This window comes from Petaurus breviceps, unplaced genomic scaffold (genome assembly GCF_028583685.1).
Source record: "Petaurus breviceps papuanus isolate PSGF00001 unplaced genomic scaffold, PetGlider_PUasm1.0 90823, whole genome shotgun sequence".
NCBI lineage: Eukaryota > Metazoa > Chordata > Mammalia > Diprotodontia > Petauridae > Petaurus > Petaurus breviceps.
Window position 1 is genome coordinate 3,252,404 of NW_027187352.1, and position 19,019 is coordinate 3,271,422.

The 19,019-nt window shown below is 42.7% G+C and overlaps 1 protein-coding gene across 2 annotated transcripts in view; it reads right to left on the bottom strand.

Moving 5' to 3' along the window:
- The window catches only part of P4HA3 (prolyl 4-hydroxylase subunit alpha 3), a 54,222-nt gene extending 42,554 nt beyond the window's left edge, over positions 1-11,668 (bottom strand). For both annotated transcript variants that reach the window (XM_069070832.1, XM_069070833.1), the window contains exon 1: positions 10,619-11,668. In XM_069070832.1, the coding sequence (XP_068926933.1) occupies positions 10,619-10,854 (236 nt within the window). In that variant the 5' untranslated portion in view covers positions 10,855-11,668. The remainder of the gene's footprint in view (positions 1-10,618) is intronic.
- Positions 11,669-19,019: the final 7,351 nt, after the last annotated feature.

Sequence of the window (19,019 nt, forward strand, 5' to 3'; positions counted from 1 at the left end):
ATACCCTTTGACAAGCTTCTCATAGCCCAGGTTGGGATTTCCTGATTTACACAGATAGATATAATAATACAGAATGGGGTCAAAGGGGAGGTCCATGGTGCTTTGCTGCTGTTTCCCATCTGCCACATTTTGGGAAGGGCACTAGCAATCCTGTAGGTGTTCAGGTCTGGAGATTGTGTCATACCAGATCAGATGACCCTGGGCTAGTCACCTAACCTCTCAGCGTATTTCTTCATATGTAAAGTGGGAATAATGATAGCATCTCCCTCACGAGGTTGTTGTGAGGATCAAAAGAGATAACATAAGTCAAATCAACAAGCAATTATTAAGAGACTATGTGCCAGGCACTGTGCTAAGTCAGGAGCAGAAACTGGAGGATATTTATCCTGGAAAAGAATATACTTAGGAGAGACATGATAGAAGTTTCCAGATATTTGAAGGGCTGTCAGAAAGCAGGTCTATCAACTCCAAAAGGCTTATGGTGGAAAATGCTCTCCACATCCAGAGAAAGAATTATGGAGTCTGAATGCAGGTGGAAGCATGCTATTTGTTCTCTCTCTTGTTTTGTTTTGTTTCTTCTTTCTCATGGTTCATTCCATTGGTTATAATTCTTCTTTACAACATAACTCATGTGAAAATATGTTTAATATGAATGTATATAGAGAGCCTCTGTCAGATTGCATGCCATCTTGGGGAGGGGGGAGGTGAGGGAGGGGGAGAAAATTTAAAACTCAAAAGCTTGTGGCACTAAATGTTGTAAACTAAAAGTCAATATGTAAATTAAAAAAAAAGAAAGCAGGTCTAGAAGACATGGGAAGGAGTACAGTGGCACACAGTAGGTGATTAATAACTGTTGATTGATCAATTGATTAAATAGATCTCAGCTCCACACAACGAAAATCTTCCTAATAATTAGAGTTGCCCTTTTCTGAAGCAATGACAATACTGAGTTGAATCTAGCTTCCAGAACAAGGAAGTTAAGGAAGCAGTGGGGGAAGAGGAGAGGGCAAGTAGATGGCCAGGGTGGATAGTTGGATGGACGGAGATGGACGGGATGTGTGAAGGAGGGGAAGGAGCTAAAGCAAGGACCAAACAGGAAGTAACATGGGGTATGCCTTGTACCAAATACTAAAGTTTCAAGACGGGAAAGTAAGAATTGGAGATATTGTAGCTCAAAATACTTCTAGGAAAGGTAAACAATTCATTCTCAGCTTAGACCCAGCTTAGACCCTTAGATAGGTCTGGAACTGGTCTATGGAGAATTTAAGAAGACTAGAGAGGCAGCTCGATGGTGCAGTGGATAAAGCACTGGGCCTAGAGTCAGGAAGATATGAGTTCCAATCCTACCTCAGACACTTAACTAGCCTTGTGGTCCTGGGCAAGTCGTTTTACTTCTTTCTTAGCCTATTTCTTCATAAATAAAATGGGAATAATGATAACACTTACCTCACTGGGTTATCGTGAAGATCAAAAGAGGTAACATAAATTAAGTCAAGAAGCCTTTATTAAGAAACTACTATGTGTATTATCTTTGCCAAGAAAACCCCAAATGGGGTCACAAAGACTTGAACATGACTGAAACAACTGAACAACAAATGTGCCAGCCACTGTGTGAAGGCCTGGAAATATACTGTGTATCTTAAAGTGCCATAGAAATACTACTACCTATCAAATAAAGTTGAGTTTTTTTCTGGCATTCAAGGCCCTCCCCCAATGGGATGGTCACAAAGTGATCACTTAAAAAAAAATGTAGAAACACATTAAACTACCTACTAAGGCACGGAGGGGCTGTCATTCATGTTATTGGAGGTAGTGTTCATATGGATGAACTCACAGATCTGTACGTTATTGAAATGTGTGGGTCTAATGTTAAAATTAAATGACATGAACTTTAAAGGCAGTGTGGTATAGAATGCTGGATAAATCAGGAAGACGCTTGTCCAGATCCTGGCCCGGCGTGGGGCCAAGGACAAATCACTTTTACCTCCCTGAGGTTTAGTTGCTTCTTCCATGAGATGGTGTTGATAATTCCTAAAGTACCTAGAGTGAGCATGACATAGTGAATAGACAGAGCCAAGCCACAGAATCAGGAAGACCCAGTTCTTAACACCTATTATGTGCCCTTGGACAAGTCACTGAAATGTCTGGCTGCCTCCTCCCTGTCCTTTGGCATCTCCCAAGATCACAGATTAGAGTAGAGGGGGGAGAACCACCTCAGACAGCATGGATTCCAGTTCTCTCATTTTACAGATAAGGAAACTGAGTCTCAGAGACCTTTAGACTTGCCCAGGGTTATATAGAAAGTAGGTAAGTAAGACAAGGGCTGAACTTAGGTTGCCTGATTCCAAATCCAGTGTTCTATCTCCCCAACAGCCTGACTCTCTAAGATTAAATTATGGAACATGTTGATTGGTAGATATACATATATATATATATATATATATATATATATGTAGTGCTTTGCAAACCATAAAGTCTATGTAAACGTCAGTTGGTTATTATTATTATTTTGGAAAGACCACTGAAGCCAGGAGACCTGGGATCATCTCCTACTCCCAATGCTAACTACTTGTACAAATCTGAACAAGTCATTTGAATTCTTTCAGCCTCAGTTTCCTTTTCTGTAAAATGAGGCTTACAATTCCTGTACTCTCTATCTCACTGGCTTGTCATGCAGAAAGTATCTTGTAAAGCTTAAAGAATCAGAGAATATGATTTGTGTTTTGTAGCCATTCCTGCCTGTTGTGTATGTATGGGGAGGTGTCCAGAGGTCCTGAGAATGGGTGGAAATGGTTGGTGATTTCCATCCCTCATCTCCTGCATGACTGCTAGGCCAAAAAACGTCACTCAGTAGCCAAGCCCTGACACTGGCCAGAGATCCAGCCAGGGATTATCTCCAGAAGGGGAGAGTGAGACACAGTGGGAACAGGGAGAAACCTACCGATGATGACTTGCTGTGAATCAGAGACATTACAACGCTGTGACATTATTTCTTCCTGCTCCCTGAAAAGCCTCAAGTCCCACTGGGAATTGCCTTGTTCATTCCAAGGATTCTGGCTTCTGTCTAGGCTCCCCAATTCCACCCCAACTCTGCCACATAGGGATTTGCTGTCACACAAAGAAAGAAATCATCCACTGACACCTGAGGCCAGTTGAAAAGTTGAGGTGTTGGCTGGATGCCCAGTCTTGTATCCAACAGAGCTGATTTCTAGGGGCCCCAGTCCCGGATGCCGAATTCAAATCTCATAGTTTGTTAAGAGCATTTTTCCCCTGCTGGCAAATACTGCTGAAAGTGGAAAATCAGATACTTTCTTTCAAGAATTTGCACATAAAACTTGTAACCCAATCTCTGCCTCAGCCCTAGGAGCCTCAGGGGTTTGGACAAGCTCAGCACATGGGCAGTTTCCACCCAAGCTGTTTCTCATTTGGTTCTCAGACACAGGGAAGCCACTGGCTTTGTCTCGGCCCAGCCAGTGCAATATTTCTCAAACTCATTCAACCACAGAATAATCTGGGCTTTGGACTACAATGATGTTGTAAGTGGGAGGGGCTGAAAGTATGGAATACCAGAGGGATAAAGGAGAGACTGGGAAATTTCAGAGCAAAATAGAGGAAATTAAAGTCCACTTTCATACTGAAAAATTGCCACAGGTAAAGAATTTTTTATACATTTTTGGAAACACCTTTTGCCTAGATTCCCATATTTGAAACCTAGGAGCTGGTAACTGTGATCCTGCCACTCATGTCTTGTATCCAAGCTGTCACTAATTCCTTTTAATTCACCTCCTTGAAATGCTTCACATCTGTTCCTTTCTCTCTATTCCCAGGGCCAAAAAGCGTAGCATTTTCCTAGACTATTATACCCCCCACACACACACACACAGATCTTCCTTTCATCACACTTCTCCTGCCTCCCTCTAATTCATTCTTCATCATGCTGCCAGAATAATCTTTGTACATAAATAGAGTCACTCTTCTGCTCAAAAATTTTCAGTAGCTCCCTAGTGCATACCAAGTAAAGCTCAAATTTGGCACTTGATGCCCTCCACAATCTGGGACCATTCTCTTTTACAGACTTATCTCCTATTATTCCTCTCCTTATGCTGTACACTCTAACCCAACTGGACATCTCTCTATTCCCCAAATGAACTAAGGTGTTTTTTCTCCTCTTTACATTTGCTTATAATACTTCTTATGCCCAGAACATGCCCCTCGTCCCCTAGAGAATTCCAACCTAGCACAAAACCATCTCGTCCAGAAGTCTTTCCTGATCTCTAGGTGCTAACCACCATACCTCTCAGACCTCATAGAGCACTTTGTGCTTATGTGAAATTGTAGTACACTTAACTGTAGTTGAATCTGATCTTCCTATTAGACAGTGAGGTCCATGAAGACATTCATGCGGGTCAGCCTCCATGAAGGCTATTATCTAAAATTTCAGTCTTTTCTTCACAGGAAACACAGAAAGACATTTCACAGTGTTTGTTGAATGAATGAACACCTCTGCATCATTTTGAGGCTTTCTCGTGTAACCTGTATCATCCCACATGGGACCCTACAGCTTCATGGAACAGATACCATCTGGGAAGATGTTGATCTAAGGTCTCAGTCACAGAATTCTGAACAACCAATAGAGGTTACTCCAGGTACTTCACTGAGTTTCCAACACTACTTCTAGGGCTTAACCTGGAATTCACCCTCCAGTAATAGTCGCATGTTTTTTATTAATTGAGGACATTATAGTCTCCTCAGTAAATATTTCATGTCTTAGTTTAAGAAGTCACAGAACCATAGATCATTAGAGTTGGAAGAGATACTGGCTGTTTTCTACACCCAGGGTAACCAGCATGCTTCTCTCAAGTCAAAAGAAGCCCTCCTGAAGCTGGGAACAAAAATGTTTTATCCGATTAGGCAGCACTAAGAATTCTTTCAACTAGACCATGAACCCTTTGGGGCCATAGTAAGGGTTTTCTCTAAATTGTGTATCTCCTCCAGCAGCTCTCTTCCCCCTCTCTCCCTCTTGTTCCCTTCACTTCTCTCCACTTCTCTTCTCTCTTCTTTCTCTCCCTTCCCCTCTTCCTCATTTCCCCTCCTCTCCCCTCCCCTCCTCTTCTCTCCTCTCCTTTCTTCTCCCCTCCCCTCCTCTTCTTTCCTCTCTTTTTCTCTCCTCTCCCTTCTCCTCTCCTCCTCTCTTCTCTCCTCCCTTTTCCTCTTTCTCTCTTTCTCTATCTCTGTCTGTCTCTGTCTCTCTCTTCCTCTCTCTCTCCCTCCTCCTCCCCTCTCTCTCCTCTCCTCTCTTCTCTTCTCACTCTCCTCTCTGCCTTCCCCTCCCCCTCTCTTCTCCCTCACATGTATGTATGTTAATATATATGTGCATTAAGATTTGTAAAGTTTTTTCACATACCTCACTTATCTCATTTTGTTGTCTATGCAAGCAAGTCTCAAATCTGGGACAGAAACTGAATATAATTAGTTACATAATTAGATTCTCATTACCCCTACAAATATGGATTTATGCATCTAGGCCCCTATCAAAAAATAGTACTCCTCAAAACTGGGAGGGACCTTAGAGACTGCCAAGGGTTTTCATTTATTTTTTGTTATGGACCCCTCTGTCATTCTGATGAAGCCAATAGACCCTTTCTCAGAATAATGTCTTTAAGCATAAAATAAAATACTTAAGATTACAAAGGAAACCAATTATATTGAAATAAATTAGCAAAATATTAAAAAATAAGTTTATAGACTCCAGGCTAAGAATCCCGACCAGTTACACATTTATGGAGGCCCAGAGAAGGGATGTGATGCATCCATGGTCACACAGGATATTTCTGATCTAGTGCTATTCCATCATCTTACAAATGGGTAAACTGAGGACCAGAGGTTAAGTGACTGGAACAAGGTCATGGAAGTATCAGAGTCAGGATTAAAACCTACTTTTCTAACCCTAAATACATTGCTTTTGGTACCATGTCCCTCTATGGAGGAAATAGGGAGACCTCCAAATTCTCACCAAGCTGCAGAGGGAATAGGGCAAGCCTATGCAGAAAGGGATTTGTTCTGTGATCAAACCTGGAGCTAGGTCATGGCAAAGATGCAGTGACAGCAGCCAGGGTGCAGTCCCCTCTCTGAGACATGAGAAGGACAGATTCTGCCATGATGTATGTGATGTGAAGTTCACAGGTGTAGAACAGATAAAATTTTACCTTGCCTTCAAGATCCAACCGCAATGCCCCCTCTTCCATGAAGCCTTCCCTGATCTCCCACATCTCCCAACCGTACCGCCCAGCTAGAAACCAGAGAGGATCACAGGGAGAAGGGCCCTCAGAGGACAGCCAATTCTACCAGAAATGACTTCATGTCATTAAATGATATTCTAGGATGATCCATAAAATCTTAAGAGTTGGAAGGCGCCTCAGAGGTCATGACTGAGAGGTCATGCAGTCCAGTCCACGCCTAAGCAAGTATCTTCTTCACAGTATCCCCAACACACAGTCATCTACCTTCCCTTTGAAGGCTTCTAGTGATAGGGAACTCACTACCTCTCCCACTCTGCTTTTGAGTAACTCTCATTGTTAGGGAGTTATTTTGTGTGCATATATAATTGTATGTATTATATATAATATCATGTATATATGTTATTCTCTATAAAGAATATTATAGAATATATACATATATATTGAACCTAAATCTGCTTCCCCATAACTACTGGTCAGTGCTCCTAGCTCTGCCCCCAAAGCCACATTTAGTTTTAATTTATTAAATTCAGTCCAATCTGAACTGCCTGCCAACATCTTTTTGGATCCAGTTTCTGATACTCAAGCATAAAAGCTCATATTTGGCTTCAGAACACCAATTTGTTAGGTACAAGATGGAGAGGTATGGCTAGACATTAAGTTATGTGGGAACAGCTGGGGGATTTTAGTGGACTGAAACTCCAGATAAGTTAAAAGGGTAAGATGGCAACCAAAACCCCTGAGCCAATCTTAGGTGGCACTGAGATACCCAGTGTATAGGAGCAGGGACAGTATACAGGGCAATCCTGCTGGGCTCTTCATCTAGAGTCTTATGTTCAGGATACTGGCAAACTGAAGCAAGTGCAGAGGAGGGTGACCAGTATGGATGAGGGTCCTCAAGATCATGTCATCTAGGGACAGAATGAAACAACTGGAGATATTTAGCCTGGAGAAAAGGAGATTTAGGGTGTGACATCTGAAGGAAAGAGGGAATAGACTCACTGTTTGGCTCCAGAGCCAGAATCAAGAGTAATGTGTAGAAGTTGCTAAGAGACAGATACCAGCTAAATTTAAGGAAAATCTTCCTAACGATTGGAGCTATACAAAAGTAGAACAGGCTGCCTCAGGAATTAGTGACGACTGGAGACCCACTGTAAGGGACATTGGTGAGTCTTCATGTTTGGGGTGGACTGGAGCTGGCGTCTGAGAGTTCTTCCCTTCCAGCTGGGCTGGGATTCTACTAGTGGGTGATGAGCTGGTGAAGGCAGTAAGGGTAGACCTCTTAAGCACTGTCTGTTTGCTTAGCACAGTGTCTGGCACAATAGTCAGCACATAATAAATGTTTGTTGATTAATATACTCAGTACTGAGAACACAAGAATAGACATGATAGGTCCTGCTATCGAGGGGTTTACAGTCTAGGGGATTTGGAAGTAAATATGTACTTTCTGTGTATTTTGTGTTCCTACTTACTAAATTCTTATTTGTACGGTAGTTGTGTATGTTCATGGGTATGTTGGCAAATGTTTAATAACTAGCTCCTGGGGAGAGAGGGAAGCAGAAACTTTTAAGTTTAAGTTTAGGCTGTGTTATTAACATTTTTCCCCCACCCCTGGTCTAGACTCAACAGTTAACAAAACAATGAATCAAGCTCTGATTTGTATCATTTGCCGATTTCCAAAGTGCAGCCAGGTGGTGCAATGGATAGAGAACTGGGCTTAAAATCAGGAAGCTTCATCTTCATAAATTCAAATCCAGCTGTGTGACCCTGGGCAAGTCACTTAATCCTGCTTGCCTCAGTTCTTCATCTGTAAAATGACTTGGAGAAGGAAATGGAAAACCACCCCAGTGTCTTTGCCAAGAAAACCCCAGGCTCTTAATAAAAGTTTGTAGAATTTGATGTTGGGGGCAATGGGAGCTGGAAGCTGGGCAACAGCAGGAGAAGGGGCCCAGGCTGTGTGTGGAACAAGAAGCTCAGACTATTCTGGGGATACAAATAGTCTATTTGTGCAGAAGCTTTGATTCCCCATAGAATCACAGAATGTCAGAATAGGAGTGGCTGGATAGGGGAGTGAACTCAGCATGTAGAATATTAGAGTTGGGCTCAATCAATCCATCAACATTTATTAAGAACCTACTATGTGGGGGCGGCTAGGTAGTGCAGTGAATGGAGCATCAGCTCTGGAGTCAGGAGGACCTGAGTTCAAACCCGGCCTCAGACACTTAACACTTACGAGCCGTGTGACCTTGGGCAAGTCACTTAACCCCAACTGACCTCCAAAAAGCAAAAAAAGGAAAAGAATCTACTATGTTCCAGGCACTATTCTAAGCACAAGGGATACAAAAAGAGGCAAAAGACAGTCCCTGCCCTCCAGGTGCTCACAATCTAATGGGATGAACCTTAAAATCCAGGATGTACAAACTAGACAGAAGATAAGCTCACATTTATATAGTGCTTTAAGGTTTGCAGATTACTTAACATACATTATCTTATTTGATCACAGAATGTCAAGATGGGAGGCACCTAAGACACCATTTAGTCCAACTTTTTCCTTTCACAGATAGGAAAACTGAGACACAGGGAGGCAGTAACTTTTTTTGCCCAAGGTCACACAATGGCAGAGATGGGACCAGTTTAGTATTAATACTAGTTTAGTATTAGTATTATGGGATCAGGCTTAGTATTCCTTTCCACTGCTCTCACTTTGGGAATTAAAGTATGTTTTCTGGCTCTTTCTGTACTTGGATCCACAAAATACTGGACAAATATTCTATTTCAAAGAAATTAATGAAAGTAAAGCTTATGGAAATATGGAAAAAAAATTCTTTAGATTCCCCCACCATTGCATCATCATTAAAACTGCCATTATCATTTATTTAAGGCACATGTTTATGCATATTTTACATATGTAGATAAACTATGTCCCACACACATTGGCTAACTGACCAAAAAACCACATCATTCTTCATATGTGCAGTCATATTTGGTTGGATACCAACGTTCAGCTGTTCACAGAATCACAAAGGGAATCTCTCCTTTCCTATGTGTCTCAATCTCTATCTGTGTCTGTTTGTCTCAGCCACAGTATAAAACACAATCATTCCAAGTCACAGGAATCATCAGGGACTAGTGTCAAGATGACAGCCACTCCCCTACACTATCACACTATCTCATTTAAGATGTTTCTGGCCCCACTCAGTCTGCATAACCCACAGTGCTATACATTCAGACAGGGCAACATTGACTCAGTCAGCGTGCCCCATATAATGTCACACATACTCAGTATCACTGGCACACAGAGTAAATATTAACAACACCATCCTTCACACATACACACCAGTCCTGCACAGTGTCTCCATTCATTTCAATTCCATTTAAAACCCATTCCTTGAGTACTATGGGGAGATATTTTTTCAGCTATTAAACAAACACCTGTTATGTACAAAACCCTGTGTGCTGGGCAGTAAGGATAACACAAACAGAATTAATACGTGGTCTTAGTTTAGGTTTTGGTCTAGACCTGTGATTTAATCAGTGTAGAGATCTCCCAGTAAGGAAACTCACTATACCAATGTAGATCTGATCTGTAACTGCTTTGTGTCTTGATAATTTTAGAAAATTTCTTGGGACACTAATTGGTTCAGTGACTAGCCCAGGGTCACGAAGGCCATATTGAGTCAGAGGTGGGATTTGAAGTCAGGTCTTTCTGACTCTTTCTTGCTCTCTGTCTACTGTGCCACACTACCTCTAAGGTCTTCATACAGAGCTGGTTAAGTGCCTCCGTGCTGTAGGATCTCACAGCCTTCTGTGCTTCTCCTTTTCACCCATTCAGTCTCTTTTTTATACAGTGTTAATCTATACTGTCTCAGGGTCCCCTTTTCTCACACCGTGTCTCAGTCCAGTTCACTCACTGTGACAATGTCACACATGCTACCTCACAGCACAAGGCTTTCTACAATGTCACACATTGTATCTTCGGAGTCACATAGGGTTTCCTTGGCACATCCCATGTCTCAGGCTGTCAGTCTCAAAATACACAGCCCTCGCTCCAGAATAGTAACAGTTTTTCTATAGTGTTTTAAGGGTGGTAAAATGCTGTACACAGTCTCATTTGATCCTCATATATCACACACCCACATATACCCACTCAGTATCACACACTTGAAGTGTCATGAGTAGCCACAGGGGCGGTGGGTTAGTGTCCAAAGTGTGATCTCTCACACAAATATACAGTATCACGCACACGGAGTGGCGTGTAGTAGCCACAGGGTCGGTGGGTCAGGATCCCGTGCGTTTTCACACACAGGCGCACACAGAAGCGCGCGCGCACACACACTCACTCGCACACACACACACATACACACATTCACCCCAGCTCCTACCTGCGCAGGTCCCGCAGACGAGCCTCCTCACCCCGCACATAGCTTTCCAGCAGCCGCAGCAGCTCCCGCTCGGGACCCAGAGCCCGCTCTACGCTCTGCAGTGCGGAGAACTTGTCTTCCCCGCGGCCCCGGCCCGGGCCGACCCCCGCCTCCTTGCCCCGAAGCCCAGCCCCGGCCCCGGCCACCAGCTCTATGGCCGGCAGCACCAGCAGCACCAGCGCCGCCGGGGGGCCCATCCTGCCAGGGGCTGCACTGCCCTCCCAGCGCACTCTTTCCTCCCTCTGTTCCCGTTCACACTCCCAGGCTCCCTCCTCTTCGTCTCGCTCCTCACATCTCTCCTCCGCTGCCCCTTGCTTCTTTCTTTCCCCTCTCTTCTCCTCCCCTTTATTTGCTCCAATCCCTCCTTCCCTCTACAAGTCCCTTCACTTTCCTTCTACAGCTTTCTCTCCATCTCCAGCGTCTCCCTTCACACCTTCCCTTTCTTATTCTCTGCTTTTTCACCCCCACCACTTTATAAATTCACTCTCCCTTCTCGCAGTCTGTTTTCTCCCTTTCTCGGCTCTCTTTCTTCCTTCCCTCCTTAGTTCCCTTCCCCCTTCCCTTCCTCTTACCATATAGCTCTGCCCCTTCCCCTCTAGCCCCCCTTCCCTCTCTGCCTGTTCCCTCCCCCACTTCTTATACATTTATCTTCCTGTTTTTCCTCTCATTCTCTCCCCTATACCATTCTTCCCTCAGCTCCTTCCCTGTTTTCTTCTCCCTTATCTTTCTTCAGCTCTTTCTCTTTTCTTTCTTCTCTTTGCTCCACACCTTTCTTTTCTCTTGAGTTCCAGTCACTTTTACTTTATCCTCCCACCTGGCTATGGCTCCTTCCCCCTTTTCCCCCGTATGCTTTCTCCCTCCCCCATTGCTCCTTAAACCTCAACTCTGAAATTGCAGAGTGTAGAAGGAGCCTTGGCTGGGAGACAAGAGATCTGAATTCCGGCCCCAGCTCTGCAAGCCAGTTTATTGTCTAGCCTGGGCCGCCGAATCCTTTCCTCCACCCAGGCTTCATTTTTCTCCTGGGTAAAATAAGGGGCTTGGAATAAATGATCTCTTAAGGTTCCTGGCAGGCGGGACATCGAGACTCCTTACAATGCTGACATTATTTGTGCTAATTGTGTTCCCATCTAACATCCTAAATTCTCTTTAAGGAGTCATTCCAGACTTTTCTCTCTCCAATGCCAGATGATAGGCAATGTGGTGCAAGGCACTGGATTGGAGTCAGAAAGAGCCCTCGGGCGCTAATCCCAGTTCTAACACTTACTAGCTGTGTGCCCATGAATCAGTCACTCACAATCTGGAGTTTCTCTGTCCTTACCTATAAAATGGAGACAAGTGATACTTGGAGTACCTGCCTTCTGAAGAAGGTTATAAAGAAAGCAAACTTAATAAATCTTAAAGTTATATATAAATGAGAGTAGAAAAGAATATTCGTTTTGGAGCCAAAGGAGCAGAGTTCCAGTCCTGGCTTTGCCACTTACTGCCTTTGGAACTTTGGGCATGTGACTTGACTTTTCTGAACCTCAGTTTGCTCATCTTTGGTACAGGAGGATTAGATTACACATCCTCCAAGGTCCCTTCCAGCTCCTGGTCTGTATATGTCTGTATGACAGCATTGATTCTCTCCAGTTCTGACAGTGATCCTGCATACTTTCCAGTGGTTAGCCTCTCTCATAGTCAGGAATGGCATCCACAGGACATAAATTCTAGGTACAGGATGAAAAGAACTCTCTTTCTGGCACCCTCAGCCTGCTCTAGTAACATATTTAGTCCTTCTCAGTCCTCACTGGAGAGGACTGCTAACAGACCACCAACCAGCAACAGCTTCATAGAATGTCAAAACTAGAAAGATCCTTAGAGATCATCTAATCCAAACCCTTCATTTTTTGTTTCTTTTTGGAGGGGGGAGGGCAGGGCAACTAGGGTTAAGTGACTTGCCCAAGGTCACACAGCTAGTAAGTGTTAAGTGTCTGAGGCTGGATTTGAACTCAGGTCCTTCTGACTCCAGGGCCTATGCTCTCTATTCACTGTACCACCTAGCCTCTCCAAAACCCTTCATTTTTACAGAGGAGGAAACTGAGGCAGAGGTGAAGGAATCTATGCTTTTTGGAGGCGGGAAGGTAGGGATAGCGCCCCCCCCCCCCACCTAAAGGAATCTTCTTAAAGTCACACATTAGAGTCAGCAGCATAGCCAAGGCAAGGAGTCAGGTCTTCTGCCATTCTCTGGCTTCTCTCCTAAGTACTTCTTCAGGGGAAAGCTTCTAGTTACAAAATGCCTTCTTTGCTAGTGTTAGGATCTTGCCGGGTGGTTTCCTTTTCTTCTCCAGAGAGAACTCCAACAACCAAGCTAAAGTAGCTCCATCTTATCCACGTTATACTCCTGCCTGTTAAGGAAGGTCATAGGAATCTTAGGGTTTAAAACTGGAGGAAGCAACTAATCCAACCGTGTCATTTTACAGATGAGGAGATATCCGGAGAGAAGTAAATGGGGGCAGCTGGGTGGCACAGTAAATAGAACACTGACCCTGGAGTCAGGAGGACCTGAGTTCAAATGTGACCTCAGGCACTTGACACACTTACTAGGTGTGTGACCTTGGGCAAGTCACTTAACTCCAATTGCCTTGCCTTTCCCCCGCCAAAAAAAAAAAAGTAACTCTCTCAATGTTGAACAAGTGGTAGGACCTGGTCTTCTGACCCAGGTCTTCTGACTTCCAGAAGTCTTTTGATAGTCCCACATTGCCATTTCTAAGTAAAAAGACTAGCATGGGGAAGAAGTGATTCAGTCATCTCTGACTTCGTGACCTCGTTTAGGATTTTCTTGGCTAAGATAGTGGAGTGGTTTGCCATGTCCTTCTCCAGCTAATTTTACAGATGAGGAAACTGAGGCAAACAGAGTAAAGTGACTTGCCCAGGGTCACACAGCTGGTGTCTGAGGTCACATCTCATAAAGAGGAGTCTTTCTGATGCCAGGCCTAGCACTCTATCCACTGTGCCACCCTACTGCTGGGAAGAAAGTGGTTCTTGAAGAGGGTAGTTTGGGTTGACAAGACTCTGGTTCTAGGATTCTAATGCCAAGGGCACCCCCTGGTGGACTTTTGGAATGTATGGCCTTCCTGACAATTCTCTTATTTCCTCAGTTTCCCAAGATGACACTTTTCTAGTATTATATGAGAAAAGCCCTTCCACGTTTCACTGAAGACCACACCATTTGTCTTCTGCTGAACAACGAAGACTTCTACCTGGGACCTATTTCTAGGTGAGGTGACTTAATTTTCTATTTACTGAGCCCATGCCTTGTGGTTAGTATTGTGCTAAGAAGAAGGGGAAAAGCAAGACATAAAAGTCTATTGTCTGCCATTAAGCAGTTTCAGTTTTGCTGTGAAGACATGAAACTGCCTTCTAGAAAGTATTAGGATGTAGGTAAGTATTGGAAAGAGCATTGCATTAGGAGAAAGGTCTAGGTTCCCATCCCAGCTGACACTAGCTATTTGTCCTTGGGCAAATTACTTTGCCTGAGTCCATTTTATTCATCTATAAAATGAGAATAATACTTTTACTACACTTATTACCTCTCTTTAAGATTCAGTTCAGGAGCTACCTCCTTAAACAAGATGTCTTCCCCAGTAATCTCCCCAAATCTCTCTCTCTCTCTCTCTCTCTCTCTCTCTCACACACACACACACACACACACACACACACACACAACACACACACACATACCCCCCCACACCTCTTTACTTAGATGAGGATATGGTGAATCCTACTAGTAGAATGGAAGTTCCCTGAGGGCAAGAATTTTTTCGCTTTCACTTTTTTTCTTTGTATCCCCAGACCTTAGTACAGTGTTTGGCACAAAGTGGGAACTTAAGATTTAGTCATTGGTGTAAAGATCAAATTAAATAAGATCTCCCCCACCCCAGTTCCCTAGTACATTATGGCTTGTGATGTGAGCCATTATCATTACTAGATTGAAAACTTTGCCACTAATACTGCGTAGTCCTGGGCAACTCCCTAATTTTACTGAAACTCAGGCCTATAGAAGAAAAGGGACCTGTCCATAGTCTTAGGGTATGCTTGCCCACAAACTCAGAGGACACCAAAAGATAGCATGTAACAAAGTACTTCATTTATTCAACAAATCTTTGTTGAGAAACAATGTGTATAGAGCCCAGAGCTTGGCCTTGGGGAGGAGAATAAGGTTCTCTGCCATAAGTTCCTGCCCTAAGTTCTTAAACTCTATCAAGAAAGATAATAATAATATTTCCAAAGAACTGTTGATTTTTTAAACTTTTTTGTTTTTTTGTACTTGACAAATATAAAACTTTAGTATTTCCGTGTATTAAAAAAAGAAAAGAAAAAGAGGGTTGAAGCCATAATGAAGTCATTAATTCTCTGTTACATACAGCTTGCATTTTTAAAAGCATATATACTAAATTCATGTTAGTTCCAGAGTTGTCCTTCCTGTTTTCTGAATTTCCCTCTGGAACTTTGTAAATCTTCTAGCATAACCCTGAGAGGCAGGTAGTATAAATATTCCCATTTGTACAGATGAAGAATATAGACTTAGAGAAGATAAACGCCTCAGTTTTAATTTAACTCAATAGCTATACAATGTCTACTATGTGCAAAGCCCTGGGCTAGGCAGGAAAGAGACAAAGATTGAAAACAGTCTTTGCCTTCATATTTCCTCCAGTGCTGAGAACAAGGAAGTTCTGTACACACATGCTGAATGAATCTCATTCAAAAACAAGAGGAAAGTTGAGGTCCAAGGATAGGGACTAATTTACCTTGACTTGGGGAGGTCTCTAAAATGCATGAAATTCCTTTCATTTGTTTTCAGTGGCCATAACATTGCATAGAGTACTCATATACTTGTCAGTGGATGACAGATGAAGTTGAAAAGAACCAGAGAAGTTGTAACACTTGGAGTCTTTCACAGACCTGCTATCTGACCTTTCATAAATTATTTTCCCTCTCTGGGTCTGTTTCTTCCATTTTAATAAAATGGAGGTGTGGGGGTGGTGGTGGCGGGAGAGAGACAGAGACAGAAGAGATACAGACAGACAACCAGACACACACACGGGTTCCTAATGCTTTATTTCCTAAAGATGAGTTCTATCTTAAGCCTGAGACATTGGTAGGTGGTTTTGTTCACCAGGTGGCAGCAGGAATCTAGGAAGTTAGATCAATTACAGTAATTAAGCTTAAATTTTACCACCCCTTCTCTACTTCTCAAATTGCAAAACTTCACTCCAGCTAAAACGATCTACATATGTAGTTGTTCCCACCCTCAGCATTACTTGTATGAGCCTTTCTATTCTCAACGCAAAAATCCCCATAATCTCATAGTGCTTGACCACCATCAAATACCCTACACAACCCAGTCCATTCCATTATTGGGAGAAAATTTCTATTTCAATTGAACCTAAATTTGCCTTCCTATAACTTTCCCCTTTCCTCACTTAGTCCTAGGTCCCAGAAATATACCGTGTTTCCCCGATAATAAGACACTGTCTTATTATATTTTTTTTTTGGACAGAAAAACACCAGAGGGCTTATTTTCAGGGGAGGGCTTATTTTAATGAACATTGACAGCAATTTTAATAAACAGGTAAATGTGAACAAAAAAATGTACCTTTATTCAATAAGCAAATCACTGGGGAAGAACAGGATGACGTGCTCACTGCTGCAGCTCTGATTGGATGCAGCTCGGAGCGGCGCGTGCGTTTCACGGGGTGGGGGTGGGGGAGGAACGGTGCATACAAAGGGTACCGTAATGTAGCATGTAGCATAGGGGATCACCTTCACTACAGTAGCAATCTCAATAGGGCTTATTTTTGGGGGAGGGCTTATTTTAGAGGAATCTTATACAGTAAAGGGAGGGCTTATTTTTGGGATAGGTCTTATTATCGGGGAAACACGGTAATAGGCATATGTCATAGGAGTACTCTAGGTCATAGAGGACATAGGGACCCCCCACCAAATTTAGCAAAAGAAAATGGTTAGATGGATTCCCTTCAGGTCCCTGAAGCAGGGAGTCCAGAGCAGTAGCTCCCTTCTTGGCTACTGGAAAGGAACCACTTTTGTAGAACCCTTCTGCGATGGTATGGAGGTAACACTTGGTACTCCAAAGCTATGCCAATGGAGCATAAACAATGGCAGGTCCTAGCAATCTGAAAAATCTTTGAGTGATGGACTGTGCCCCCAAGAGCAGCCCTTCATCATCAGAAAGGGCTGGCCACCACTTGATGTCTTGTTTTCAGCCAAAGCAGCTCATGAAAACCATCAGAAAATGTAACTGGGAAATAGCTGACAAAACAAAAAATACAATAGAACATAAATAAATAATATCATACTTGAAAACTAAGTCAATATGCAGCCCACTGGGATCCTTATGTACAAATTAGTGGTCCCATGTTTATGTGAATTGAACACCACAGCTTTACACCAATGGAGGAAGCACTCATACTGACAAATTAATGAATCCCTTAAGTATTGAAGATCTGAATAATGGGAAAAAAACTAGAATAGGATTTGACAGACATTATATTCTTTGAAACATGATGTAGTCTATATTTTAGGGAATTGGAACAGCATGTGTGTCATTTCTTTGGCCTTCTTTTGGCAAGGATGGGGTTGAGGGGAGGAAGAAAGTCAGTCATTGGGTCTGAATGGCTAGGGCATCCCAAAACCTACCACATCACCATTAGGAGGATTTTTGATTAGCTGAGAATATCTTGGCTTACAGAAAGAAATGTGACCCAGAATGCTCAAATCAGCAGGACAATCCTGGTCTAGAAAACAGCATTATGTTTGAGTCACAAAAGGAACACGGATGTTCCAAACCTAAAAAGAATCATCAGCTAATCTTGGCATGGGTGGTAGTTAAAAATGGGATTAGAAAACTCAGCTTTCAATCTGAATAATCTTCTTTTACACATTTCTAACTACCTTAACCTGGTGTGCTCTTTCTAAATTTAGAAATTCTCTTTTCTCTTATACACAAACCCTAGAAAACACTCTCCTGTGGTCAAATATGGTAGCAGGCAGGGAAGGAAATATAAAAAAGAAACTCATATTTGCTTTGGGGACCTGGTGATAGTGGTAGTGTTAGAAGGGAAACAGGTAATTAGATTGGGTGCAGCAGATCCCTGACCTTAGAGAGCCAAGACAGAACCCAGGAAGGACTTTGAAGCTTGGTGCCTCAGTTTGGAATTTATAGATTGGGAAGTTAACAAAATAATAAAAGAGAAAGTCCTGGAACCAAGGTGGAGCTCCCATGGATCAGTTCTTGAGAAGATCTGGAATCCTGAAGAAACTTACTAAAGTTAACAAGGCCCAAGAGGAATGGATCTTTATGAAGGTAGCAGAAAGAATAAGGTACAAGGAGTCAGAAAACACACCTGAGTCCCAGCTCTGCTGTTTATTAATTGGGTAACCTTGGGCAAGCAGCTTTCCCTCTCTGAGGTTCAATTTCTTCTTCTGACAAAGAGAGAGGATGGGACTTCCAGGGTACTTAACTTGGGGCCTTCAAATTTAATAAAAAGGGATTTGGGGGAATAATTCTTTCAATAAAATTGGTTTCCTCTGTAATCTTATGTATTTTACTTCACGTATTTAAAAACATGATTCTGAGAAGGAATTCATAGGCTTTACCAAGACTACCAAGTAGGTCTATGACACAAAGTTAAAAACTCCTGGGAAAAAGATGATCTCTAAGATTCCTACTAATTCGAGCATTCTATGATTCCACGTAGTGGATTGCTTTGCACTTTCTAGTAAGGGGAAATAGGGTAGGGACAAAAGTACCACAGAGAATCTCAAGATCTGAGGAAATAATCAAATTCTAAAGAAATCCTCGGCCAGTCTAGTAACAAGGTGGTTAAAGGATGGGTCTGTTTATGTTTGACTGAGAATAGGGAGAAATCATTAGCTATTGGTGGTATAGCAGCAGAAACTTAGGCATTTCACAGCAGAACTATTCCCGGGCTTGCAGGGGTGTTCTCCCAGTTTACAAGCAAGACAGTTCTCAGAATAGATTTTGTTGACTAAGATGTTAGCTTGCTTTTCAGATTATTGCCTTGGTCTTGGCCAACTTCAGTCTTCCCTCCCCTTCCCAACAGTCCCTTGGTTATGAACTATTTTCCAGTCAATTAAGAGATTGGAGATTATTAGCATTTGCAGAAATATACAATTATGAATTGTGCATTGAGGTGCATCTTAGTTTTTGATTTCTTGGCATCTGACTGAATTAGCTGGTACTGAAAATTCCAAGAAAGTGCAGTCAGTTGGAAAGTAGGGGTTTATAACAATATCATAGTTGTAATGGACCTTAGAGACCCTGACTCCAATCTTATTTTAC